The 25,446-nt window shown below is 30.7% G+C and overlaps 4 protein-coding genes across 14 annotated transcripts; 1 reads left to right on the top strand and 3 right to left on the bottom strand.

Annotated features, from left to right (window-relative positions):
• Positions 1-48: 48 nt before the first annotated feature.
• LOC117233345 (2-(3-amino-3-carboxypropyl)histidine synthase subunit 2) lies at positions 49-2,119 on the bottom strand. Of its 2 annotated transcripts, none has more exons than XM_033493545.1 (6): positions 2,032-2,119; positions 1,843-1,949; positions 1,252-1,585; positions 697-1,178; positions 329-623; positions 49-249 (listed from the first exon to the last, which is right to left on the bottom strand). In XM_033493545.1, exons 2-6 carry the CDS (start codon positions 1,945-1,947, stop codon positions 80-82), a joined length of 1,386 nt encoding a protein of 461 aa, XP_033349436.1. In that variant the 5' UTR covers positions 1,948-1,949; positions 2,032-2,119; the 3' UTR covers positions 49-79. The 2 variants fall into 2 exon arrangements, with proteins under 2 accessions (XP_033349436.1, XP_033349437.1); XM_033493546.1 differs by having other exon boundaries at positions 2,072-2,109.
• Positions 2,120-4,144: 2,025 nt separating this feature from the next.
• Positions 4,145-15,041, bottom strand: LOC117233342 (homeobox protein 5). 4 transcript variants are annotated; one of them, XM_033493539.1, is made up of 16 exons: positions 14,801-15,041; positions 13,575-14,223; positions 13,241-13,421; positions 13,075-13,155; positions 11,422-12,987; positions 11,103-11,354; positions 10,911-11,012; positions 10,596-10,700; positions 10,110-10,254; positions 7,505-10,011; positions 7,027-7,437; positions 6,708-6,911; positions 6,096-6,631; positions 5,784-6,027; positions 5,618-5,720; positions 4,145-5,536 (listed from the first exon to the last, which is right to left on the bottom strand). In XM_033493539.1, exons 3-16 carry the CDS (start codon positions 13,343-13,345, stop codon positions 4,797-4,799), a joined length of 7,101 nt encoding a protein of 2,366 aa, XP_033349430.1. In that variant the 5' UTR covers positions 13,346-13,421; positions 13,575-14,223; positions 14,801-15,041; the 3' UTR covers positions 4,145-4,796. The 4 variants fall into 4 exon arrangements, with proteins under 4 accessions (XP_033349430.1, XP_033349432.1, XP_033349429.1 ...); XM_033493541.1 differs by having other exon boundaries at positions 4,797-5,536; positions 7,036-7,437; XM_033493538.1 differs by lacking the exon at positions 14,801-15,041 and adding an exon at positions 14,568-14,746 and having other exon boundaries at positions 4,797-5,536.
• A 513-nt stretch (positions 15,042-15,554) lies between these two features.
• On the bottom strand, positions 15,555-18,599 carry LOC117233486 (PP2C-like domain-containing protein CG9801). Of its 2 annotated transcripts, none has more exons than XM_033493852.1 (7): positions 18,232-18,599; positions 17,560-17,866; positions 17,236-17,462; positions 16,966-17,166; positions 16,560-16,857; positions 15,982-16,471; positions 15,555-15,839 (listed from the first exon to the last, which is right to left on the bottom strand). In XM_033493852.1, exons 2-7 carry the CDS (start codon positions 17,724-17,726, stop codon positions 15,624-15,626), a joined length of 1,599 nt encoding a protein of 532 aa, XP_033349743.1. In that variant the 5' UTR covers positions 17,727-17,866; positions 18,232-18,599; the 3' UTR covers positions 15,555-15,623. The 2 variants fall into 2 exon arrangements, with proteins under 2 accessions (XP_033349743.1, XP_033349742.1); XM_033493851.1 differs by having other exon boundaries at positions 18,181-18,306.
• LOC117233484 (protein zyg-11 homolog B-like) lies at positions 18,317-24,256 on the top strand. 6 transcript variants are annotated; one of them, XM_033493846.1, is made up of 10 exons: positions 18,317-18,451; positions 19,226-19,473; positions 19,678-19,849; positions 19,941-20,135; positions 20,222-20,616; positions 20,693-20,838; positions 21,151-21,539; positions 21,763-22,132; positions 22,298-22,637; positions 23,742-24,256. In XM_033493846.1, exons 2-10 carry the CDS (start codon positions 19,341-19,343, stop codon positions 23,894-23,896), a joined length of 2,295 nt encoding a protein of 764 aa, XP_033349737.1. In that variant the 5' UTR covers positions 18,317-18,451; positions 19,226-19,340; the 3' UTR covers positions 23,897-24,256. The 6 variants fall into 6 exon arrangements, with proteins under 6 accessions (XP_033349737.1, XP_033349738.1, XP_033349736.1 ...); XM_033493847.1 differs by lacking the exon at positions 18,317-18,451 and adding an exon at positions 18,578-18,655; XM_033493845.1 differs by lacking the exon at positions 18,317-18,451 and adding an exon at positions 18,638-18,771.
• The last annotated feature ends 1,190 nt before the right edge of the window (positions 24,257-25,446 follow it).

Below are 25,446 nucleotides of genomic sequence, written 5' to 3'. Positions count from 1 at the left end.
GAGAAATTAAACAACATTCTTTCTCTTGAAATAATAGAATATAGAGAATAGAGTATAGAAATTATTATATTTATTATGTTCATTCATTATTATCTTCTCTGGAAATCGGCTCGTTTTCATAGCAACTTGGTAATCCACAGCGGCCAATTTCTGCTGAATGTACTGCATCTTTGCCTAATCTTTGTTCAACCCCTTTCCACGATCTATTATATAAAAATTCTGCTCCTGCTTTCCCAATTGCAACAACATCTAAATCCATTAAAATAATGGTATTAAACAAAATATGCTTTATTGTAATTTGTTGATATCTTTTAAAACATGTAAATACCCGATGAATTATTAATTGCTAGAGCATTCATCTTGTCTGTACATGGAATATTTTCATCACAGTTTCTAAGTTCACCAGTAATTAAAGAAACATCTGAATCTGTTGATGGCTTAAAATCAACATAATTCACTCCTCCAGGAAGTATTTGTCTAAAATCCATACAATATTGTGTATAACATTCCCTTGAACTATTAAATGCCAATTCTACTTCATAAGGCATTAATAGTGGCTTTAAGAATTCCCTAGAATCAAATATTTCATTTTCGGGGCATGTTATTGCAACAAAAGCATCGATCTGGAAAGATAAAATACATTGTTACCCATATTAGCAATGTATTTAATACTTCAAGTAACATTATTCAACATACCTCAGGAAAATTAGCAAGTTTTGTTGGATTTATTTTACCAACACTTAAAATATAAGATTTTTTCTTTTTTTCTTTTATGGTGTTTTTAACCATTGTTATTATTTTAAGATAATCTTTAATACCTAGAGTAGCCACAACTATACCAACAACTCTAGCATCTTTTAATTTCTCAACTACAAATCTTCTTCTTTTTAACCATGGTGTATTTAAAATTTCATATTCAACAACGCTATTATTTTCAAAATAGTACCATTTTTTTGCAGAGATTGTCATTGCTAATCTAGTAAATGTGTTTCCACCATTTCCCAAGAAAAATGCTATATAATCTTCTATTTTAGATTCCTTATCTAATTTAAAACATCTACCTAAGATTATCGTAGATGCATCATCTTTGACATCTGTGAATTCTACATTAGAGACACAGTTTAATGAAGTAAAGATTAAATTCTTATAAACAGCATTTAATATTTTATATATCTTTTCTGAAATAGAAATATATTTGTAAAAGTAATTGAATACATTAAATAAACATTTTTTTAGATTTAAGAAACTTACCAATTTTATGTGCATAAGCAATATCATAAAAAAATAAAATTTTTTCAGTCTGATCCACAAAATTTAATTTAAATTTACTAATAAGTTCTGATATATCAATTTCTTGTTTGGGTAACACATGAAACACAGGTAAACGAGTAGTTGGATTTAGACAAGCGTGACCAAAATGTATTATGCTATCAGCATTAATATGCTGAGCAGCTATTTCATCAACACAACAACTACCATAAGAAGTATCTCCCAAAATATATACTTTCTTGTTGATACAGTTTTCCAAACGTAATGCAATTTCTACTGAATCTGGTAAAAGGTTATCAGGAAATTGTAGGCAGACCTAGAAATATAGAACAGTTATCAGACCAATATTTGTAGTATGTATTTATAATTATGAACTTGACTGCTTTCAATTGTAAATATATTCATGAAATATTATAATATATGTCAATATAATGACAGATACATCTAACCTCCAAATCGTGTTTTTAGCCTATTGGAAATATAGAAGAAAGTTAAATATTTTATTAAAATTATATTATATGTCATATATTTCTAATTAATAAGACAACTATCACAGAAATAAAAGACTCAAACCTTATTTAAATTACGCTCATTAATCCATTTACCACATTTTGCTACCTCGTAAGAATCATCTTTACTAGCATCGTTCATTTTGTCTTCTATATTTCTATTAGTCATTTCTGAAATTATATCATTTCATATACTAATACACTAAATTGTACATAATAAAAATTGTTTACAAACAAATACATTTACATATACCATAAATCTATGAACGTATTGCATACACATGTATTCACACCTATTGTTAGTACTTAAATCACGTACGCTTATACAACATGAAAAATCTGTATAGATTATATTCACCTATGTATACTGTACACATTACATACTTAAAATGTAATAATATTCACAAAGATAATTATAAATTTGAAGCTCTTTACAACAATTCTTGCATACGTCTAATTTTTTAATTATTCAAATTATTTATTAAATACATTTTTGATGTCTTATTATGGTTTTAATTTTATAATATATATTTTTAATTTAACTTACCTGTAAAGTTTTTTTTATATATTCTTTATAAATAAAGAAATGATATATTTTTAATAAAATTGCAACTCACTAAAAATTAAATGTCAATGTTACTGAAGTTCTATGAGTTGAAATATTATATTAAGTTTTATAATTAAATTTGGTAATATTTTCATATATCCAATTGATGTTATTTCATTTCTATTAATTCAACAATTTTACATAACTAATAATTAAATACTTTAAAATATCCATTAAAATAGTCTGAAATAATTTTGATAATATACATCTACAAGTAGAAAGCATTAATTTGAGACATGTTAGAAACTAAATAGTGTGTACTGTAATACAATTCCAACTAATTTTGTAATCTGTGGGATATATTAGAATATAGATACACGTAAAAAACATGTAATTTAATATAAATTTTATGTGCCTCTATTAAAATACTATATAATCCTGACAAGATAAAAAAGTTGACTGAACATTATCTTAAAAGGCACCTAAACTTGTGATTGAAATCAATATTTCCATAATATTAGGAGAGGAATTGTTCACTACAAGATTATTCATGATATTCAAAATCATGTAATTGATAATGCTAATTACATTTTATCATATTAACCACTTGACTTCACTCTCGTCAGGCATCTCACATTACTGTGTAAGCTTTTTAGTATTAGAAATCGAATATTCTGCTGCAAACTGAAATTTTAATTATAGACAAGGATAAAAATATTTTCATACACATACTTGTGAAATATCGGCAATTTATTAGGATCAAAAGAACTATAGCATATCCAAATTTTAAAATCTTTGAAGAATTCATTAAGTCACGATTGCCGTCGAGAGTGTAATTGATATTATGTACAAATGATTATTTCTTATTGTAATACATTACATAGTTTTGCTTGATTCTCTGTATATATGTCAGTCTTGGATTGCTTTTGCCAAAAACATTTCATTGCCTCTGTGTATAGAGAGCTATCATGAAGTTTTGTGGGAAAAGGATGTAAAAATACAACCATGTAACTAAATCTTTGTTGCAAAAGCACTGCTGGTGATAATAAGTTATTCTTTTAATGTATGATCTTCAGAAAATGATTAAATCAGACCATAATCTTGTATGTATAACATACTGATTAAGAAATCTGCATTATGTAACATGTTAGCATTGATCGAATAAAAATTACAAGTCAGGTGTACATATAAGATATATTAGTCATCAACTATGTAGAAAATAAAAAGGCACATATAGAAAGATTTGTTTTTTAAATCTTATTCACCGGTCATCTACTGTTTATTTAAAATGTCACCAACATGTAATTACCCTTTTTCCACACATGTGCTCTCTACACATGTACTCATTTACTCAGATCTATTGTGATTTCATGTGATGACAAAAAACTTGTAAAATATTATATCTACTTAAAAAATGTCTATCTGTTTGATTTTGCATTGTAACATTTAAGACTGCATATACATTAAATAGAAATAAATTCAAATTATCATAGAAATTTTTGTGTTCCCTTTTCACCTTATATATCATTTGCCTTTTGTTTTCATTGTCTTCCATTTCAGTCTCTTAAATCACTACTTTCTCTTTATACCATACATTCTCTTCATCAATGTAGTTGATGGTATTGACAATAATAATTGTAATAATAATATAATAATAATAATAATGATAATAGTAATGATAATGATAATAATATTAATGACAATTATAATGATAATAATAATAATCATAATAATAATAATAATACAATTATAATTCTGAGAATGTGAATCTCAATAACAATAATACAAATAATACCAATAATAATAATAATAATAATAATAATAATAATAATAATAATAATAATATTAATACACATTAAAAATGTATGTACAATTTACCGACCCAGTTTTAAGTATCTGTAAGATTTTTCTACAAGTACTACGGACAAAGTGGAATAAGTTGTTTTAAATAATTACTTTTTACAAAATTACATTACAAAGTGGCAGATTCAAAAATCTGAGCGAATTAACTATTTATTTTACTATCTAGCTATTAATCTATTTGTCTATCTATCCACATGTACAGCTGCTAAATTTAGGTAAACGCGATGGCTTTATTACAGCTAAACTACTGGAAAGTATACTTGTTTTTATATTATGAGTAGTTATTGCCATTGCAGACAAAAATTTTTGACAAATTTTGGAGAAGTATACAAAATTGGATAATCCAGATAGTCGTTTTAATTTATGTATAAATGAAATTAAAATTGTAGGATTTGTACAAATAACTTAGCAACAATTTGCAGGATTTCAAATATGCATTGCCAAAGATAATGTCGCATTCTTAATATCAAACATAGTTTTTATATTATTCACATAACCACAAAAAAATCACCAAAAAAATGTCTAGTTCTTAAAAATTTTTTAAACGAACAATTAGCATGATGTTCACCATTAACTTCACTTGTTTAACATACTTTATTAAAGGAGGGTCACGAGCCTAAAATGCTGCGGACTGCTTGGTCAAGCACTGTGTCCTTTGATTCACTGGATTGTGATGCACTGTTACCACTACTGCCAGATAATGTATTTGTAGGACGTTTTTTAAGATTAAGAATGCTATCAATGGCAGATTGTACCTGTGCGGTAATGTCATCATGTTCATTACCATTTCCACTTTCGGTTGTTACTTGAAGAGAGCCTGGACATTGAGTTTGAGAATGTAAGGCCAGTCCATCTAGGCTGTCTGTATCTTCTAACAAATCTCGCTCGAGATCAGTAGCACTATTCCAACGTTTTTCAAAATCTGGAGTACTATCCTGTTCACAATTGTCCTTTATAACTGCGTTTTGAACTCCAGAAATACTCGTACTTGGTACAGTAGTACGACATTCACCATTTGCTCGTGTTCTTTCAGTTTTTGATGACCTTGTAACAGCCACAGCACATGCACTATTACTACCACTATTATTTATATTTTTACATTTAAACGAGTCTGTGGTAGATGGATATACACCAAGTTCTTTTTGTATTTCTACCCACTCATCATAATCACCACTAGTGCAATTTGTTGATTTAAGCATTGGTTTACATTCCATTTCATCACTTAGAAAGTCATCTTCTAACTCACGTTTTACAGATACATTAGTTAATGTTGGTGATAATTTCTCTTCTTCTGTAAGACCAGGTTCAACCTTTGGCACTAATGGCTTCTCTTCTTTTTTGAACTCTTCTATAAAATAAATACAAGAAAAAGATTATTATAATAAATAACATAACAGAAGAAATTTATTCATTAATATGTTAACTTTACCATTAACTTTAGCCTCTTGTTCTCGTAACCTATTTAATATACTTTGTTCTTCAGCAACAAAAGTTCTATCAATCATCATTAATTCCGACGTCCTCACTTCTCGCTGTAAGTTTAAATTAAGTGATTATTAAAATTTTAAGAATAAAATTACATATTTTTAACATACCATACTCTCCATCAGAAGAAGATACGTGTACTTGTTCATCATAGAATTGAATTTTGATAGTAAATGTTTGGCTGTTTCTTCAAACATCTCATCAGCTTTTGCCAAGTCCTTAGAACTAAGTACTTGCTCATTTAAACAATGATACCGTACAAGACGTTTACAAGCATCACGCTTACTCAAAAATGGAGTGTTTACATCTGGATTTATCGCACCGTTTTGATCAATTTTCAATTGTTGCTCTAATCTGTAAATATAAAAATAAAGATATATTCGTATGCGTATCATTATATTAAAATAAAAGATTATACTTACAAATCACTACGATTAATTTGTCTGCAAATTGGACTGGATGCAGGTCTTTTTATACCTTGTCTTGGACTTACTAAAGGACTTGAATTGTTGTTGGGACTAACGGTTTGTTTATTGGGATTACCACTGGTATTTACAGGACTTTGAATTCTTTGTGGTCCTTTGCCAATCACTCTAGGTGAGGCCACCTGTCCTGCAGGTGATCCACTTTGAACTTGTATTTGAATAGGTGAAGAAAGTTCTTGTTTAACAGGACTTGACATTTGTATATTTGGTTTTATGTCTAATGGGTCTGTTTGACATTGGGTTGATTGTTGCATTCCCATTTGTTGTGTTTGGACTGAAGGTGATTGTTGTGCGTTACTCTGTACAGTAGCTACAGAGGTAATTGGTGGTGAAAAAATTTGCATATTGGCAGAGGACGGACTCAATATCTGATTTCCATGATTTTGATAAATCTTGTGCTGTTTTGTGTGCGTTTGGTGTACATTTTGATTATTTTGTTGTACACATTGTTGTCCTTGCACATTCTGTGATATCTGTAAATTTCACCAATAAGTCATCAATAAAAACATAAATGAAAATTCAATTATGATATAAAAAATTATTATATACCGAAAGGTTATTCATATAACTGTTAGATGAATTATTCTGTACCGTCGAAGATGTACTTGGATTCAAGCTTTGTGAAGTTACCACAGTAGTAGATGGTTGTGTTTGAGTTTGTACAGCTGATGTCTGATTTTTATACGAATTCTGGGATATTATATTTGGTGCCATTGTTGAAACTGCATTCATACTAAAACCCGTTTCTGTACCCTATATAAAATAAAATTGCATAGCATTATATATTCTTTTTACATTACTTTACACTTTTTACATTATAAGTTACTACAAACTTTTTGCTTTTTGTATTAATAATATAACAAGACACACTACTAACGTGATGTGATGCAGCACCGATAACCTTTCCACTTGCCACAATTTTTGCTTGGTCTTGATATAACTTTGTTAAAACGGTTTGATCTGGTTGTGAACCCGGTTTACGAGTTAATATAACTTGTATTTGAGATTGTATATTTTTTAATAATTGCTGTTTTTGAGTAGTAAGTTGAATAGCCTGTACTCTTTGAACCATTTGACCATTTGAAGGAACTGATAAATGATTTCCAGGAGAAGATGGAAGTACAGGACCATTTGTAATAATTTGAGAAGATTCACTCTTAATTGGATTTGTACTTTGAGACACTACAGTGTTTATTTTGTTAGAATTATCAACTTTCTGAAGATTAGTTGTATTTGTTGAAATCATTGTCGGGCGGGGAACCGTAATTGTTTTTGTCACCTGTTATTATATTAAATTAACAACAAAAAGGAGACTGAATAGAAAAATGGAAAAAACCTACACATACCTGGGTATTTCCACAATTTTGAGTAGTAACAGCAGTTTTTGTTCTTTTAATAATTTTTGTCTTCTTTGGCTGGTTGTTACCTAAATTTCTGATTTGCTGTTGATTTAGATTGTCAATAAATTGACTAGGAAAACTAGAATTTTGAATTTGTATATGTTGCGGCATTTGCGAAGGAGCAGCTTGTACTACAATATTCTGTATATTATTTTGAATTGTAGGAGCTCCACCAGAACTATTTACAATTATTTGACTCGTTGGAGTATTGATTTGTACACCTTGTAAATTCTGATTATTTGCATCTGGCTCACCGATCACTATTTTCTGAGTTTGGTTTTGATTTTGTACCTGATTAGTTGCATTTAATTGTCCTGCTAAAAATTGTTGCAACAACTGTTGACTGATTAATTGCATTTGTCCGTTTGCATTTGCAATTAATAACTGTTCATTAGGATTTAAATTACTTAATGCATTTAAAATTTCAGGAGTAATTTTTGGTGCATTATTTAATATATTATTTGTTGTTGAATTAAGCATTGTTGCAGTTTGGGTTTCTACTTTCTGAGATTCATTTTGCTGCATAGCATTAGGAGGTGGAGCATTTGTAATCAGAATATTTTGATGTTGATTATTTTGCTGTGTATTTAGTCCTTGTTGTATAGCATTAACCGTATTCTGGGATTCAAAATGATGCGTATTCACAGAAGAAAATGTGTTTGCTGCAACAACTTTTTGTTGTTGTACATTAACGTTTTGTTGTTGTACATTTACATTTTGTTGCTGTACATTTACATTTTGTTGTACACTTGTATTATGCAAAATAGCAGATGTATTTTGTTGTTGCATACTCGTAATAACATTTTGCTGTGCATGAGTTAAATCACCAATGGCAGACTGCAAATTTTGTTCAATGTTTTGTACATTACTAGATGCATTTTGCTGTAAAACATTAATTGTATTTTGTTGAATACTAGAATGTTGTTGCAAAACATTCATAGCATCATGCTGCATTGCGGTATTGCAAGAACTTTGTTGTTGTAACATGTTTAAAGAATTATGTTGAGCATTTGATCCAGAAGTTTGAAGATTTTGTTCAAAAACTTGTTGGACATTCTGCGTTTGTACAGTCTGTGCTGTTATTTGCTGATGTTGATTATGCTGATATATTGGTGTTTCTTGTTGCAGTGTTATTGATTCCTGCTGATGACTTTGATTACTTTTTGTCACTGTGTGTTCATTTTGTACAGTTAAATTATTTGGTAAGGATTTTTGAACATGAGCAGCACTCTGAGATATTTTATTTAAATTTTGTCGCACATTAGTAGTAACACAAGCATTTGTAAGTCGCACTTGACTAGATTTCTGTGCAGAAACATTAGAATTTTGTTGATTAGTAGTCGTTTGACTTGTATTAGTCAATCGAGAATTTTGTACACTGAATGTAGTACACGAAGGTTTTGTTGCTAAAACATCAGAAGTTAGAACATTACTGTTTGGTTGTGGAAGGCTAGAATTAGATGACTGATTAGCTTTTGTTGTTGGTGTGAGATTTTGTACATTAATATTTTTCGATGCTTGCATATCCAATGTTTGTAGAGATACAAGATTGTTTTGAACACAAACATTTAACACAGGACTGGATTCTTGAGGAACATTTACACTTTTCTGTTGATTGTTTGATTTCGAGCATACTTGCACATGCTGTGGACTAGTAGCACAAGTAACACTTTGTGGAGCTGCAGAACTTACAGTAGTAGTAACCGCTGAAACACTGGATGATAAAGGTGATTTAACGAATTTTTGTCTCTGTAGCACAGTACTTTGTGTAGATTGTGTCGTCGTTTGTGCTTGTCCAAGAAGATGAGAAATAATTGGTGAATTTTGTCCACCACCTTGTGTTAATGATCGTATCAGTGCTTGAGCAGTAGCTTGATCCATTTCAGGCTGATTTAGTTCTGATGTACGGTGTAAAACAACTCTTCCATCTTCTCCAAGAGCAAATCGTAATTGCCCTTGTACATTCTGCACAGGCATCTGAAGTTGGGCAACAAGTTGGCTATTAAATGTCTGAGATGCAGACGTTTGTGTGTTCGTTGTATTTGGTGCAGGTACTTGTATCAAATTCTGAGCAGAACTGGTAGGTATTGTAGGTACTTGAGATGAAAGTTGTCCCAGGTTTTGTCCCGAACTTGATTCAACTTGAACTTGACAAGAAACATCTGATTCAGTTGTAAGATCAGTATCAAAAATATCATCATCATCTCCAATTCCTGATATTTTCATTATACTAGCAAGATCCAGTCTTGGTGGTTCATCATCTTTCCGTTTTGCTTTCTTTTTCTTCTTTGCTTTTTTCTTAGGAGGTGGTAATAAAGTTTGCTCAACAACAGCTTGCGTACATGGAGTGTTACCAGTATTGGAACCTGAACCTACTTGTGAAATTTGTGGCTGAGGGCTTTGTACCATTGCATTTTGAATCACTATGGAATTACCAGTCCCTGAATTAGCAGCTATATTAAAAAATAAATAATTTTAATATAAATATTTTTTAACTCTTTTATAGAAAAATATATTTAAACAAATTTTCAAGTATATTATAAACACTTACAAGGTGCAGGACTAGAGGGAGTATGTCTAATTACTGGAGATGCAGCTGGAGGAAAACCATTAGGTACAGCAAAAAATGTAGGTGTAATGCCTTGTAACTGCATACCTTGTGCTGTGACGACTCTTACTAACTGCTGTTGTGTTAGCTATAAAAAAAAAAAAAAGAAACAGATTTATACAAGAATATATTTCTTCCACTATATTAACAAAAAAAATTGTCTTCCTAATTTTGTTCATGTTATTATCCTAATATATTTTTCAATATTGTAATATTATTTACACTAAAGTAACTTATCTGAAACTTGCAAAGATGCTACATATAAAACATAAAACACATATAAGATCCAACTGTTGATATAGCATGTAAAAAAGTTGATGAACTTAAGTAATATTTAAAATGACATATAAAAATAAATTCATAAAGTATTAAGTAAGCAATGATTGTGAACATGATGAAGTTGAATGGCTGAATGGATGAAACCATCACCTGTGCAGTATGTGTTTGTTGCTGGGCGCTTGCTGGCGTTCTTAGTATGAGCTGAACACCACCTGGTTGTTGCTGTACAATAACGGGTCCGGTTGACGGCAAAACCTATGTATGAAATGTGATAAACATATGAAGCACAAAGCAGATATTTGTGACACTAAAATGCATGTAAGCTCTTACAATAGATATCAAGCATATTAAAAATATTTCATATAATATTGATAACTGCTAAAACAGGCACAATGTGTAAACTTTTAAATGATCACATAACAAAGAGACATGCACATGATGAATATCTTAAACAGATGTTATTACCTGATTTAACAGTAGACCTTGTGCTGTTGGTATCATTGTAGCTGTTGTAGGATTTGGTTGTGGTCCAGCAAGAACTAACTGTGGCTGAGTTTGTTGTGTCACCTTATAATAATTCAATATTTCATGTTTTAATAGAAATAAATAATGTCTCTAAGATATTTCGAATAGAATAGACATTTCAAAATATATTACTTGATTTGTAATTGTAGTATTAACACGTTGTTGTTTTTGTTGTGATCCAGCAGCTTGTTGATTTGGAGGTTTTGGTAAAATTTGTGGTGGCTGTTTTGCCGGTTTAGTCGCAGCTATTTGAATTTGTTGATTTCCAATTAAATGCGTCCTAGTAACCAACTGTGTTGGTGTTGATTGATACCCCTGTGGTGTACCATGAATTATTTGCAATACTTGCATGCCTTGCTGAAGTATTGGTGTATTAGGTCTAACCTGGAAATGAAATAAATGTTTGTGTTCAACTTTTTTTTATTTTACATTAATGTAAGTTGCTTCTTACCACAGGTGGACCAGGACTCCCACCAGGTGCTGGACTTCTGTTGTTCAGAGAGTTATTTCCACTTAACAGATGAGGACTTTTTGCAGGAGGATATGGACTAAGTACAGGACTCTGTATTTGGCTAACACTCATTGGACTCTGCATTGGACTTTGCATTTGTATATTAAAATTATTATTTGATGTCGATGTTCCAACAGGACTTGGACTATTTCTATTAGATTGTATTGAGTTTGATGCTGGACTTCTAAGTAATAGTCTGTTAGGACTAGGGCTTGGTGTAGGTGGTGCAATATTAGATGCTGGACTTTTTAATGGTATTGAAAATGGACTGCTTGGAGAACTAATATTTTGACTTTGAATGTTCTGCATAGATTTTACAGTATTTATTGTACTGACCACATTTGATGGCTGAGATGAGCCCGTTAATGTTACTGATGAACTTAAACCAGGGTTAATTCCCTGTGAATACTGTCGCTGAGGTTGAAATCCAGTTGTCTGAGAAGAACTTAAAGAAGAAGTATGGCTCAGTGACATATTCGGTTCGTTTGATGCAGATATATGCTGCACATTAGATGTTGATACATTAGATAAATTTGAGTGCATTGTACCAAGATGTGGAATATTTGTAGTGAGATTCACGTTTGAAGCGTGATTCACATTTGCTGTGGTTGAATGAATTGGTTCGCTGGAAGTGCTCGTGAATATACTGGAACTTGTCAAGGTACCGGTATTTGACATTTGTGAAATAGTAGAAACGTTTGAATTCGGGTGCTGCGATATAGCAGAACTTGGTACATGTGCAATATTTGACCCAACAATGTGTGGTGCAATGCTTTGTATACTTTGTATGGCTTGGAATGGAAATTGTGTACTGCTGGAATTTAGACTAGTTTGAGTCAATCCAGTTGTTAAAGCATTAATAGGTCGATTGAGACCTTGATTTATACCAGAATTTATACTGGTAGTAGTTAAATTTGTATTTATATTTGGGGTAATAGCAGTTAAGCCAGATACACCAGAGCTTGGGGATGTAAAGTTTGTGCTCAAACTGGTAACATTCTGGTTTATGTTTGAATTTAAACTTGTCAAATTCTGATTTACATTGGTAATTCCAGTATTCACACTGGGCAATCCAGAATTTATATTTGTTGAATTTAATGTATTGAGCCTATTAATTCCAGTATTTATACTATTTATATCCTGTCCCAAACCAGATAAACCATTATTAATACTGTTTGAACCAATATTTGAAGTTAAATTTGAGTTTATGGTATTCAAGTGATTGAGGCTAGGATTTATTGTAGTTAGTCCTGTATTTATACTTGGCAGGCCCAAATTGAGCAGAGGATTTGATGTAGTGATAACATTAGATGTGAGGGATGTAAGGCTAGTATTTAGAAGTGATAGTGGCAATCCCATATTAAGGCCCACCCCAAAAGTGGGGGTGGCCGGGGGTAGGCCCATACCAGTCCCCGAGGGATTTATGGTACCCTGATTTAAATGGTTTAACTGGTTTACATATACTATATGGTTCCCAGTCGTTGACCTATTTCCTTGGTCTTGCGGCTGTAAGATTTTGTAATAGAAACAAATATTACTTACTTACTTTAATGATATATCTTTCCAAATAAATATATATTTTTAATTACTTACATTGTTTGATGTTTGTTGCAAAGCAAATGTCAATGATTGGCCACTCGAATTTTGAGCCTGCAATTGTTGTAACTGTTGTAACTGAAATAAATTGCAGTAAAAATATGATACTAAGTATTATATGAATTTTAGAGTATCATTGAAGGTTTATTTAAAAAGTTCATACTTGCTGATGTGTCAAAACAGCAACAGGATTGTTACGCCGAGCAGTCGGGGAGGTTGTAGAGGATACTGAGTCCCCGAGAAGAGGGCGTGACTGAGGCTGCTGCATGCCCACGCAGCCCCTCTTTACTCCGGGCAGCGTCTAGCCACCTTTTCAGCTTATCTATGTTTGTTTCTATATACCCCTATATATTTGTAAGACATTATGAAAGTTATTAACTAAAATCAAGATAATAATAACTAAATTTAATATAAATATATAGCTATATAAAATTATACATAATTTCATATTTTAAGTTTTTAATAAATGTTGTATGTAAACCAATTGCAGAACTTACCACTCATAAATTACAACTCAATGACAGTAGAAGACTGTATTTGCGCTACGGCGCCATTCAACGCGTCTGCGACCTACGTCTCCTATTCCTGTCATGCATGTAACTTCTTACTTCATCTGTTGTTTAGGCAATACCCTTTTATGTTTTCAAAATATGTTTATTTACATGGATTGTTGATATTAGTTTTTAATATCACACTTTAATGTTACCCATGTTTTTATATTAATTTCTTGTATATAGTAGGTAGTTCTTCTTCGAACTACATTATCCATTAAAGAATAATTGCACAACTGCATTTTGAAAGTACTCTGACTTATCTTTAAAGCACATTTGTTGCAAAATTACATCCATGTATAAACACAATTGAACTACATTTTTCCATGACATAACATCAGAATTTGGGCATATAAAACAATTTTATCACTTTACAAATACTATATTCTGTATTATCCCAATTTATCAAATAACATTTAATAGATATCCTTTAGTAATCCATAGATATTCTTTAGTAATGTTTAAAGCACTAATATCAAGTCATTTTACATTTGAACTACAAACATAGTTCAGAACTGTTTCAAGTTTGGTGTTGTTTAAAAATGTCACATACACTACACTTATGGCTTCACAGATTCTATATTTAATTTGCACCCTGTAACATGTAAACAATATTCAATTAGTCATTGTAGATAGAATAACACTTTATAGTTTCATTCGAATAGCGTTACTTCTTTCGAATTTGCACTAAACTATTAATATTTAAGTTTGTTAGAACTTGTACTATAGAACAAAATACATAATACTACTGGGTAATAATGTCATGTACACTATGTCAGGAATCATGACAATTTTATGACACAATAACACTTGCATGTACAAGTAACCATTTTAAAGTGGAAAAAAAGTTTTGTAGAAAAATTCGACAGCTGGAAGCATATTTTGAGGTTATAACTTGCGCGCCTGTGTGCAAGCATACGTGCCACACAAGCCACTTACACGCATACAAGGGTCGCATACATCTCACTCTCACTTATAGGTACCAGCGGCGCGCGGATGCACACAACAAAAGCCCAACTGACAAGGCGTAAACAAAAGAAAAAGCAACCATCTGTGAAAAATTTTTCGGTTCGAATAGCTGAGAAACCCAAAGAAGGTATCCTGGATACAACTATTTCATATTGACGCGGAAAAATGCGAATAGCGTCGTGATGAAAAATTGTCAATATTACCTCCGCGAACGCGGTTTTGCCACCCGTGTTTTCTTCTCGCGATTTTACGTTTTTTCACACTTCTTTTTGCATGATTTTAGTTCTGGGCACAAAATTTTATTCTTTTACAAACAGAAACAATATAGATTAGGTACATAAGAGGAAAAATTCTACTTAAAATAATAAACTTCTCTGGTACACGACAGTTTCATGTACGCGTTACACTATTCGGTGGCAACGGCCATCATGTATTTGTCAAGGCTGCCATTAGCACAAGTCTATAAAATCCCAGAGCTTTTACCATTGGCGACACCTCGGTTATGGTACTGTAACTTTTTGCAGCACCCATTTAGCAAAATCTTTATCCTGATTGGCCAATATTTTACTTATGACCAATCAGTAAATAGAAAGTGTTGATGATCTTAATATGATAGCTTTTTCAAGATTTTAAACAATACAGATTCGCTAAACATTTTTATTCAATTATATCATAAGTACTTAGTAAACTCGACAATTATTATTATGAATAAGTGATTTTTGAAATTATTTGCCAACGCATTTACATTATGTATATACATAACGTAATGTAATACATAAATATATATATGTATATTTTACTTGCACACATCTATAAATTAAATTTATAATGAAATAAGTATTGCTACATGCTTATCTTTAAATGTATGTTTTTATTTTAAATAACAAAAAATTATATAAACAACTTAATCTCACAATAAAACATTAATTTCAACTCAATTCATTCATAAAATATCACTGTTGAAGAAAATTCTAAAATTTATTAATTTTCTTACAAATTGAAACTGTAATTTTTTATTGTAATTAATTATAAACCATATTCTGAATTGATAGATCCAACTACATATGCTACAACTGTAGCATGATCTAATTTCCCAGGGATCATGGAAACCTTATCCAAAGTTTTTATTCGTCGAGTTCTCTGTTCTTGTTTGGAAAGCTGAATTAATTGGCCATCTTTATTTTGTGCATAATATAAATCTGTATCTTCCAATATTCGTCTTTTAGCGGCAGTTATGCGTACCTTATTATGTATAAAAATTAAATGTTAGTATTAAAATTAACACTACGCCTTATTCTTTTCCTCCCTCATAAAAAGATTAAAAGAACTTACAGTACATACACATTGTATTGCATTCATTACTATTAAATGGTAAATAACTTACTGCAAAATCTAAGAGGAGTTCGCAGAGATGTTTGGCACTATTACATGGTGGTCCTTCTCCAGATACACCCCTTCTTAACAAATCTTCCATTCTAAGCAATGTGAGCTCGTGTCTTTGATATGCCTCAACTACAGGCAAGTTAGATTTATTTCTATTACTATTGCCGGATTCTGCATGTCTCAAGTTTTCTGCAGACTTTCGACGTGTTTTTGATCTTCCTTCAGTGTGATTTTTTACATTTGAATCAGGTACGGAATTGTGACATGGTAAAATAGCAAATTTTCCGACTACAGGATCAAAATTATCCGAAATTCCATCACTAGTCAAAAATACAATATCTCCTTTCTCAACTTCGGTCATTGCAAGAGTCAAATTATTCAATTCAGGATTAGATCCATCCACAGGGCCTAAAGCTCCAAGAGCATCACGCATGTCACGCATACAGTGAATATCATGGGATCCTCTTGTTATTTCTCTTACACCAGTTTTTCTGTCAATATGAAATATTGTTTTTATCTTAAACAATATTCTACTTAGTATCAGTAGGGATAATTTATAAGTTCTTGTTTATGTATTACCTTGAATACACATAAGCTAAACTGTCACCAACATTACAGGTACATGCCATATATTTATTTTTTTCTGTATTAGAATCAGAATTTGGCAGTGGCAGAACTGCACACACAGTTAATGTTGTAAGCATTCCTTGTTCCTGCAAAATTAACGAATGTGCAGCATGGAATGAACGAAGTAGTGCTATAAAAACGTCTTTTGTTGTAGTCATTTCTCCATTAATTGAAGGACAAAAAAGTGCTTTATTTAAGTATTCTATACTTCCATGTACTGCAGACCTTGCTGCAATACTTGCTTTGGTACCTAATAATTTTATTTCATTATAAAACACATATATATATGTACATGCATATATTGCCATATCTTTATATAATCTTATCTAAGATAGTCTACTATCATCTATAATCATACCCCAATTAACACCATCAGCAAGTGCTAAAATAGCTGAATTCGATCTTGCTACAATACCAAAACAATCTGCTATTGGTTCACCATTATTTGTATTATTTGTAGGATTTTTCTCATATAATGTAGTAGCAATTCCATAAGCCATTTCATGAGGATTAAACCAATCAGTAATACCAGCAATTGTAGGAGTTGTTGTTGTTGATGCTAAAGAAAATAATATTGTTAATGTATCTTGCTATTATTTCATAACTTCATAATGCCTTCAATACATACTATTTCTATACTGTTCTCCTTGATCTAACATATCAATGTAATCTATATCAATATCATTAATACTTAAATGTCTTTGTTGTACATTAACAGTTGTAAGTCCATTATCTGGACCTGTATGAGCGGAAACTACATCTCTATCTTGCTGAAAATTTCCAAGCTGCCTAATTGGAAGTTCCTCTGGATTTCTGCCATGCAAAATTGCTGGCCCTTCCTGTTTTGTTTCCAAACTGAAAATATATATATATATATCAACATATGTCAACCCTTATTTAAGATGTTAATAAATAAAAATTATACATATGCACATTGCAAAAAGATTATTACCCATCAAGATACCGTGTAATAAAACAACCACTTGTAAAATCTTGCGTTAATGATCTAGGACTACGTAAAGTCTGTTCTCCCTGACTTAAATTTTCTACAGCTCCAGCCAAATTGCTAATAGATAGTTGTCGCATAAAACCAGCAACCTTTTTTCGCAAACTTGGCATTCTTTTATGAAATAAAATTTAAATGCAAGCAAAATGATCAATGCCACATAACATACAACATGACGTTATAAAATGACTGACACATATCAGTGGGCACTTAAACCATGATTTTATTTTGGAAAACACGTTCCTATCTAAACCTTAAAAACAAAGAAATTTATATCACAGTTACAAACTATATATCGCCATTTCTATGAGATATTTAATAATTCATATTTATATCCATACTTATATATGTGAAAAATCTAATATAATGCAGAGTAAAAAAATGATTAAATAATTAGATGCATTACAACTCTTAAAATTGAAAACTTTTAAATCAGTTTCTTTGACATATTCATTATTCATTTAATTTTAGGATAGAATATTTATCATTCTATAATATAAAATAATCATTAAGTTCACTACAAACAAATACTTTTAAACAATCCTTATATAGACATTATAATCGTACCTAGAAAAAATTCTTATGTATATTATACAGAAGTGAAATCGTAATACATACTGAAAAGCACATCGTTTTCCACTTTACCGCCATATTGATAGTGTGTCAATAACCGATGAATTCCCTTACAAGTAATATTTATCTTCTATTATGTCTTCAAGAATGAAAAGATTTGTGTAACTATTAAGGAATGTTCTCTAATTTTTACCTACAAATACTCTTCACAAAATAAATTTTTTTGATAAGGATAACAAATATGTCAGTTTTTTCTAATTCTGAGGTATGTATGTTTAAAATCATCATGAATCAACATAAAACGATTTTAGAAATTAAACCAAACAAAAAAATTATAGTAGACAATATACTTTTCTGATTGTATTATTGTACTTAATAATCATGTTCACATATTTAACAATATGCATCTATATCGTATTTTTTAATCTGTTTTGACACTTAGCAAGTCAATATGGCGTCCTCTTCACAGGTGAGAGACTACAATTTTCTGCAGTTGTTTTCACAATTGCGTTCAGTGCTATTTGCATAAATAAGTTTACATAATCATTTAATAATTTTCTAAGAATATTCTACTCGCGAAATAAAGTTTAGTGTATCTAATAAATAACTTGTTAATTTCATACGTTTCTTTCGCTACGTGTTATACACAACGTGCTTAGATTACACAAACTGGTTAGAAACAAATATTTATTCCATTCGATGGACTTGTCATTATGTAATCATTATTTAAAATTCTGTCACCTGTATGTTAGGAATAAAATTATGTGTGTGGTTTTTTCTCGACATTTCCTTTAGAAATCGTCGCGTATACAATTGTATCTCATTTTTTAAGTGTACATTAGAATGTTTTTTAATATTTTGTTATCATAAGAAAGTTAAATTGCATGTGATCTAATTTTTTTCGGATGACAGGTGTATCGATTTTCATAAACTTAGTGTATTTCATTTTATAGTGTATGTTTAATATTAGAAAACTTACATTCTAAACATAGTGCATCAGATGTATATACATGTATATATGTGTGTTCTATGTTAACAGATTCTTTAAAATAAATATGAAAGAATGAGATGTTAAACTATTTGAAATAATCAATTATTTAAAAAGCTATAGAGGAAATAAAGGAAGAATATTTGTGTGTAAACAAGAAAGTAAAATGTTTGAGTCACCGAAAAGCCTCCTTGAGGTTTGCATAGATTTTATTTGTAACAATGTCTTGGATTTGTGTGACGTACACCTAGGTGATATGGAAGAACATTCCCCTAATTCACTGGATACAAACACATGTAGTAAGTATTCATCATAATTATTTAAGAAAATATTTTTTCAATTATCTTATATTTTATTCATATTTTACTTCATTTTAAAATGAATTTAGATATTTCATTAGAGTTAGAGGAAGCTATTTTAATGCAACAATTTGTTATAAGGTCTTAAATCAGTTAGTTAACTTTTAATAGATTGTAATAATACAGATATTTCAAATGCAATAGGTAAAGCATCTAACGATGGATCATCAAGTTCAGCTACAAGACTTAGTTTTAGACATCCAGATGCTTTTTTACCTGCTGAAGTATCAGAACAATTATTGGCTCACCTTTGTGAGAAAAAGACATTATCTGATTTAACAATTACACTTTTCAACGCAAAGTCCACAAGGTTAAGGTACTCATATCTCATTTTAAGTATGCAAATTTGATTGGAATGTAAAATCTACATAAAAAATGAAGTATTCACTATTTTTTATTATCCATAGACATGTACGGTTGAAAGATGCATCTACATTATCAGCGAAAGGCTTAAAAGTTTTAAAACAGCATAAAGTGGTAGATCTAATGGTAAATGGGTTGAAAATAACTGTTAATGATCTTATAAGTTGTTTAGGTGACTGGAGTTTACAAAATCTTAGATCATTAAGTGTAGCAAAAGGAAGTTTTATAGACTGTTCTCGGTATTTAATGCAATTAATTTATTTCTATAAATATAATTAAGTATTTTAAAATATTTAAATTATATATATCCATTATTTCATAATAGGTATTGTGTGGTAGTAACTTTAAGTAAATTGAGGTCACTGCATACATTAAATGTGTCATGTACAGAGTTTAATACACATGGTTTGGGGATAGTAGTTGAGGATCTTCCTCTTCTAGAAAGTTTAGACATTTCATGTACAAAGGTGAATGATATAACAGCACTGAAAAAGTGTAAAAATCGTCTAAAAACACTTAATATGTATAATGTGAAGATAGATGAAAATACAGATTTAGTCTCAGTATTATTGGAGCTGAATGAATTAAGGAATTTAGATATTTCGGATGAAAAAGATATGCATGCTCTTAACTGTATGTTTGTGCCCGGAAAGCCAGACATAGAAGATTTTTTGAAAGCTGTACATTGTATGCCATATCTAACTAGTTTAGATTTATCTGGTAATTATATAATTTATAATGTGTTTCTGTATAATATACAGATCAATTTAAGAACTTTGTCTTAATACTAATATAGGTAGAAGTGATATAAATTCAAAAGATTTAAAAGAATTTATTAAAGCTCATACATATTTAAGGTTTTTGGGACTTGTAAGTACAGATGCTTGTTATGATGACAGTTTAACAAATCCCGCAGATGAATATTACAAGCCTGGACTTGTTGTAAGTATTATTAGGATATTCTATAGAAAGACAGTTATTAATAAAAAAAATACAGTAGACTCCCATATAACATGATGAAAAAATAGCAACCAGTATTCATAAAAATGTAATAAACGCACCATATGACATGTTAGATAAATTTAACATTTTAAAATATTTTTTGACTTTAGCTTAGAAAAATATTTTTACCTGCGTTATACTGGGGTCCACTACATAAGATTTCCACGAATAAAATATCCTATCTTAACATTTAAATAGACAAATGATTGAAAATATACTTGTATGTTCTAAGATATTTAATGTTTACTGTAGGTTACTGGTACAGCCACAGAATCCCAAATTTTGGAAGGTTTGAGAAGATATACATGCAGACCACTTTATCTCGAGAAATGTTTATTTAATTTATTCCGTTTAACACACAACTTTCTTGAATCACGGATTGATGTTATAAAATTAGTGTTGCCTGCAATGAGAGAACATCCACAAGAAGTACGTGTACAAGTGCCATGTACTGCATGTCTTTATAATCTCACAAAAGGTGAATTCTCCATTATGATTCACCCATCAATTCTCAAACAAGTTGTTGAACTAACAATGATTGCAATGGAATGTTATCCAGCCAACTATCGACTTCAAATGAATACATTATTAATTTTATGTAGTGACAGAATTCTACAGGAAATTACTTTTGACAAATACAGGTAATCAAAATTCATAAAATTATATCTTTTGCATTTTATTGGATTGGTAACTAAGTGATTGCGGATTTTGTCAATAGGTGGTATTGATAGTTGCCAATAGTTGCCAACCCAATAGAAAGCATAAATATTACTTCTGTCTAAAATTTTATGTATTTATTAATATATAATTGCATTCTTTAAATCTATCTACAATTTATAGTTCAATTATTTTCCATTTATGTAGATGTGCAAGATTAGTGTTAAATTCTTTGTTGACCTTTAACGAACCCTCAATGAATCGTATGTCTGTTGCCATTTGCTCCATATTGGCAGCAAAAATATCAACGGTGGAAACATCTATGCTTGGTGCTCAACCTCAATATATGTCTAAATTATTAGCAATGGTTAGGACTAAAGTTGAAACTAGATCAGTAGACATAACAATGAAGTTTACATTAAGTGCTCTATGGAATTTAACCGATGAAAGTGCTACAACATGTGAAGTCTTTCTAGATGAAGGTGGGATGGAATTGTTTCTGAAAGTGTTAGAAAGTTTCCAAGGACAGTTTAGTGTTGAAACTAAAGTACTCGGTTCATTAAACAATATAGCAGAGGTTTGTAATATAATTCATGATTTTATAAATGCAGTAAATTTAGTTTAATTTTTTTTATAATTATTATATAAGTAGTTATTGTCTGGTTATGATTTAATCTATTAATGATTATAAGTACACATACACAGATTCGTATAATTGGCTATATTTTGTAATTCATTATAGGTGGTTCATCTAAGACCAAGACTTATGCAACCTAGGTTCATTTCTATGCTTTCTACGTTACTGACATCTGTACATATTGATGTATCTTATTTCGCAGCAGGTATTGCTGCACATTTACTTAGCGATGGTCCACATACATGGCCTACAATATCCTTAATGCCAAGTAGAGATGTATTATTAGAACAATTAGCATATACTATAACACATTGGCAAACTCCTCAAGGGGAAATGGTTGCATATAGAAGTTTCCATCCATTTTTCCCACTTCTTCATTGTTCAGATGCATATCCTGTTCAACTTTGGGCAGTTTGGGCAATACATCATGTATGCACAAAAAATCGTAAGTACATTTATATGAATGAATATACCTAATGTGATTATATATATGTCGGAGATGAAAGAACACCGGAGCCTTTGGAATTTTGGATAATCCCGCATCATTGTAATCTAAAGTCTACGATAGCTGTAATTAAACAATTGTAGTTATTCAATCCGATTGTAATTGTTCGCGAGTTGTGATAATGAGCTTGGGCTCGAGGCGACAGCCAGTCGCCGAACGTAGCCGCGGTCACGGGATGAACGCTTTGTCTAACAAAGGTAATGGAGTAATTCTATAGCTCTCCTTAAAAGAAATATTTCTGGCGGCACGCGACAGTAAACATTCCAACGGTTTCTGTCCCGTGGCTCGCCACACACAGACCCTATTCTTCGAGCAAGATGATTGCCAGATGTCGATGCGTCTCCGCAGTACATGTTCAGCTAGCCTGAGGGCCCGTCATAAATCTTAGGATTTAGTTGACTAAAGTCCTTCAAACAAACAGTCTTTGTCCCAGCTACGGGAAGATAGGAGAGACCTATTTTTCAACGAACGACTAGCAACTTTCCCTCGAGGGCGGCTAGCATCTTTTTCTAACCACCGATATGGAGATTGACCAATTAGCAGCAACGCCAAATTCCCTCACCTTCTGAACGAAGGGTATCCTCGACGAATCCGATGATCTCGTGTCCTCAGACACACCCCATCATAGTTTTCCTCTGCAGCATCATCGCGGCGGAGAGTCATTCTCTCGTGAGGTCGTATTAGCGAGTTACTTAGAGTCTGTACGCTCGGTGGATATTCCACGATTTCGCAGAGTCCGACTTGAAAGAGTTAGATTTTTGTGAGCACGTACATCTATCATCCCGTTGACCGCGGATTCGTTATTGAACCTAAGACCAACATCACTAGTATCGCGAATGTCCAACCGCCGCGGTTGTTTGTCGAGTCGGTAGTATCCATACTCGTATTATCAGACCGTACCTTCGTTATAACCCAACGATGACCAATTCCAATGAAGATTTATCAAGCGCCCACAACCCTATTCCTGACGCTTCTCCGACATATATTTAATCATATTAATAACAAAAATTATTGTTTATGTGTTATGTTTATATTATTACACTGTTGTAGCAAAACGGTATTGCAGTATGTTAGTCAGAGAAGGTGGAGTAGAGATATTAAAATGTTTGGAGAATATGCATACAGATCAGACAACAAGACCAAACCTACAAAGTTTATGTCGATCAATTTTTGAAACACTTGAACTAAATTCTCAATGATCACTATTGCCTTCCAAACTAAATTTGTTGAAACCATGAAGTTGGTATACTAGTCAATGTTTATCTCAATGCAATCTTATATCCTGTTCTGTAGACCAAATAATTAAAACTATTATGTGAACATGGATATTTGTCAAAAGAGGACTGAAATGAAACAAGTCCAGGATGTTGCTATTAAATTTTGTAGATTTACATTGAAGACCTGAATTATAAAGAATAGCTGTGCATTATGAAGTACATTATATAATTATATTCTATTATAATATTATAGATCTGATACTCAAAAAAGTATGTTGAATTTGTAGAATAAGTTACATTTAAAGCCTGATTATTACAAAAGAATACATTTAAATGCTTAAAGTTATGTATTGGGAGTTTAAAAGAGACAAATTTTTAACCTTCTAATATTACAATAATATTTTTTAATTATTAATTATATATTAATATGTCCAATATTTGTATATCTCAAAGTGACTTAATTATATAAAAATGAAATGATTTAATAAATAAGTGATAATTTTTTAAGAATTAATTTAGTTATCTTTTATAAATCATATTGTTTGATATTATAAAATTTGAAAATATATTTTCATTTTAAAGTTCCAACCTAATAAATTCAGTAATTATTAAGTAGAATATTGAAAAATTTATCTAATTTACTGACATGTTTGAGGTATTTTTATTTGTACTAAAATTAGGTATCTAATATATCTCTTGTGGCCATTAAAAGTACTAATTATGTTAGAAATATTCAGAATCTGTACACATACTTCGTGTTAACATCACAAGCAAAATAACTAGACTAGAATCTAATAAATATATGCCTCAAAAATGTAATTTATTTACATTATTATGTAGTTATTAAAAGATACAGTGGTAAATATTTTATTATGTTGTACTTTTAACATACTGAATTCCGGTCTTCAATTTTTTCTGTTATACCCCTTTTACAACCTTCCCATGAATTGTAAACTTTTTAAAAATCAATTGTGCATTTATATGCTTTCAGAGATATAAAGAAATACAAATTCTTCTAATAAAACAACAAACAAATTGTTCTAATAAAACAACTACAATATTCTGGTTATATCTGTTATTAAAATATTACTAATTTATATAAGAATAAAATTTATCCACCTGGTAACATTAATTGAAATGTAAAAATATCAGTTTAAATACTACTGACTGTTAATAAACACAAATCATTAATCCTTGGAGAAGTTAATTTTATTTTACCTATTTATAATAATGCTAAATATAAATATATATAAATCCAGTGATATATTCAACATGTGATTTTTAAGCCAAGAAAATCTTTATTGACCACCCGATCATGTTACATTTATATATTACACTTATATGTTAATTATCTTTTCTTTTCTTTTCTTTCTTTCTTTCTTTTTCTTAATGGAACGTAAAAACTGTTCATGAAATTTGTATGATTATCACTCAATTGATGCTGATGCTGCACTGCACCTGCAAAATACTTAGCGACATGGAAGTAACGTTACGAAATGTGGTTCGATTATTAATATGTGGAAACTTGGCTC

This window comes from Bombus vosnesenskii, unplaced genomic scaffold, assembly GCF_011952255.1.
Source record: "Bombus vosnesenskii isolate JDL3184/JDL3185 unplaced genomic scaffold, Bvos_JDL3184-5_v1.1 scf7180000013295, whole genome shotgun sequence".
Classification (NCBI taxonomy): Eukaryota; Metazoa; Arthropoda; class Insecta; order Hymenoptera; family Apidae; genus Bombus; species Bombus vosnesenskii.
This window is presented reverse-complemented; position numbering and strand designations above follow the sequence as displayed.

Coding starts and splice junctions, on each gene's coding strand:
- LOC117233345 (XM_033493545.1), bottom strand. CDS start 1,947: ATGACTAATAGAAATATAGAAGACAAAATGAACGATGCTAGTAAAGAT. Junction 1,586..1,842: donor ATGAGCGTAATTTAAATAAG/GTTTGAGTCTTT, acceptor CTATATTTCTAG/GTCTGCCTACAATTTCCTGA. Junction 250..328: donor AGCAATTAATAATTCATCGG/GTATTTACATGT, acceptor TAATGGATTTAG/ATGTTGTTGCAATTGGGAAA.
- LOC117233342 (XM_033493539.1), bottom strand. CDS start 13,345: ATGCAGCAGCCTCAGTCACGCCCTCTTCTCGGGGACTCAGTATCCTCT. Junction 12,988..13,074: donor TGCAACAAACATCAAACAAT/GTAAGTAATTAA, acceptor AAAATCTTACAG/CCGCAAGACCAAGGAAATAG. Junction 10,012..10,109: donor TCCCTCTAGTCCTGCACCTT/GTAAGTGTTTAT, acceptor TTTTTAATATAG/CTGCTAATTCAGGGACTGGT.
- LOC117233486 (XM_033493852.1), bottom strand. CDS start 17,726: ATGCCAAGTTTGCGAAAAAAGGTTGCTGGTTTTATGCGACAACTATCT. Junction 16,472..16,559: donor TTAGCTTATGTGTATTCAAG/GTAATACATAAA, acceptor TCATATTGACAG/AAAAACTGGTGTAAGAGAAA. Junction 15,840..15,981: donor AACTCCTCTTAGATTTTGCA/GTAAGTTATTTA, acceptor ATACATAATAAG/GTACGCATAACTGCCGCTAA.
- LOC117233484 (XM_033493846.1), top strand. CDS start 19,341: ATGTTTGAGTCACCGAAAAGCCTCCTTGAGGTTTGCATAGATTTTATT. Junction 20,839..21,150: donor ATTACAAGCCTGGACTTGTT/GTAAGTATTATT, acceptor TGTTTACTGTAG/GTTACTGGTACAGCCACAGA. Junction 21,540..21,762: donor ATTACTTTTGACAAATACAG/GTAATCAAAATT, acceptor CCATTTATGTAG/ATGTGCAAGATTAGTGTTAA.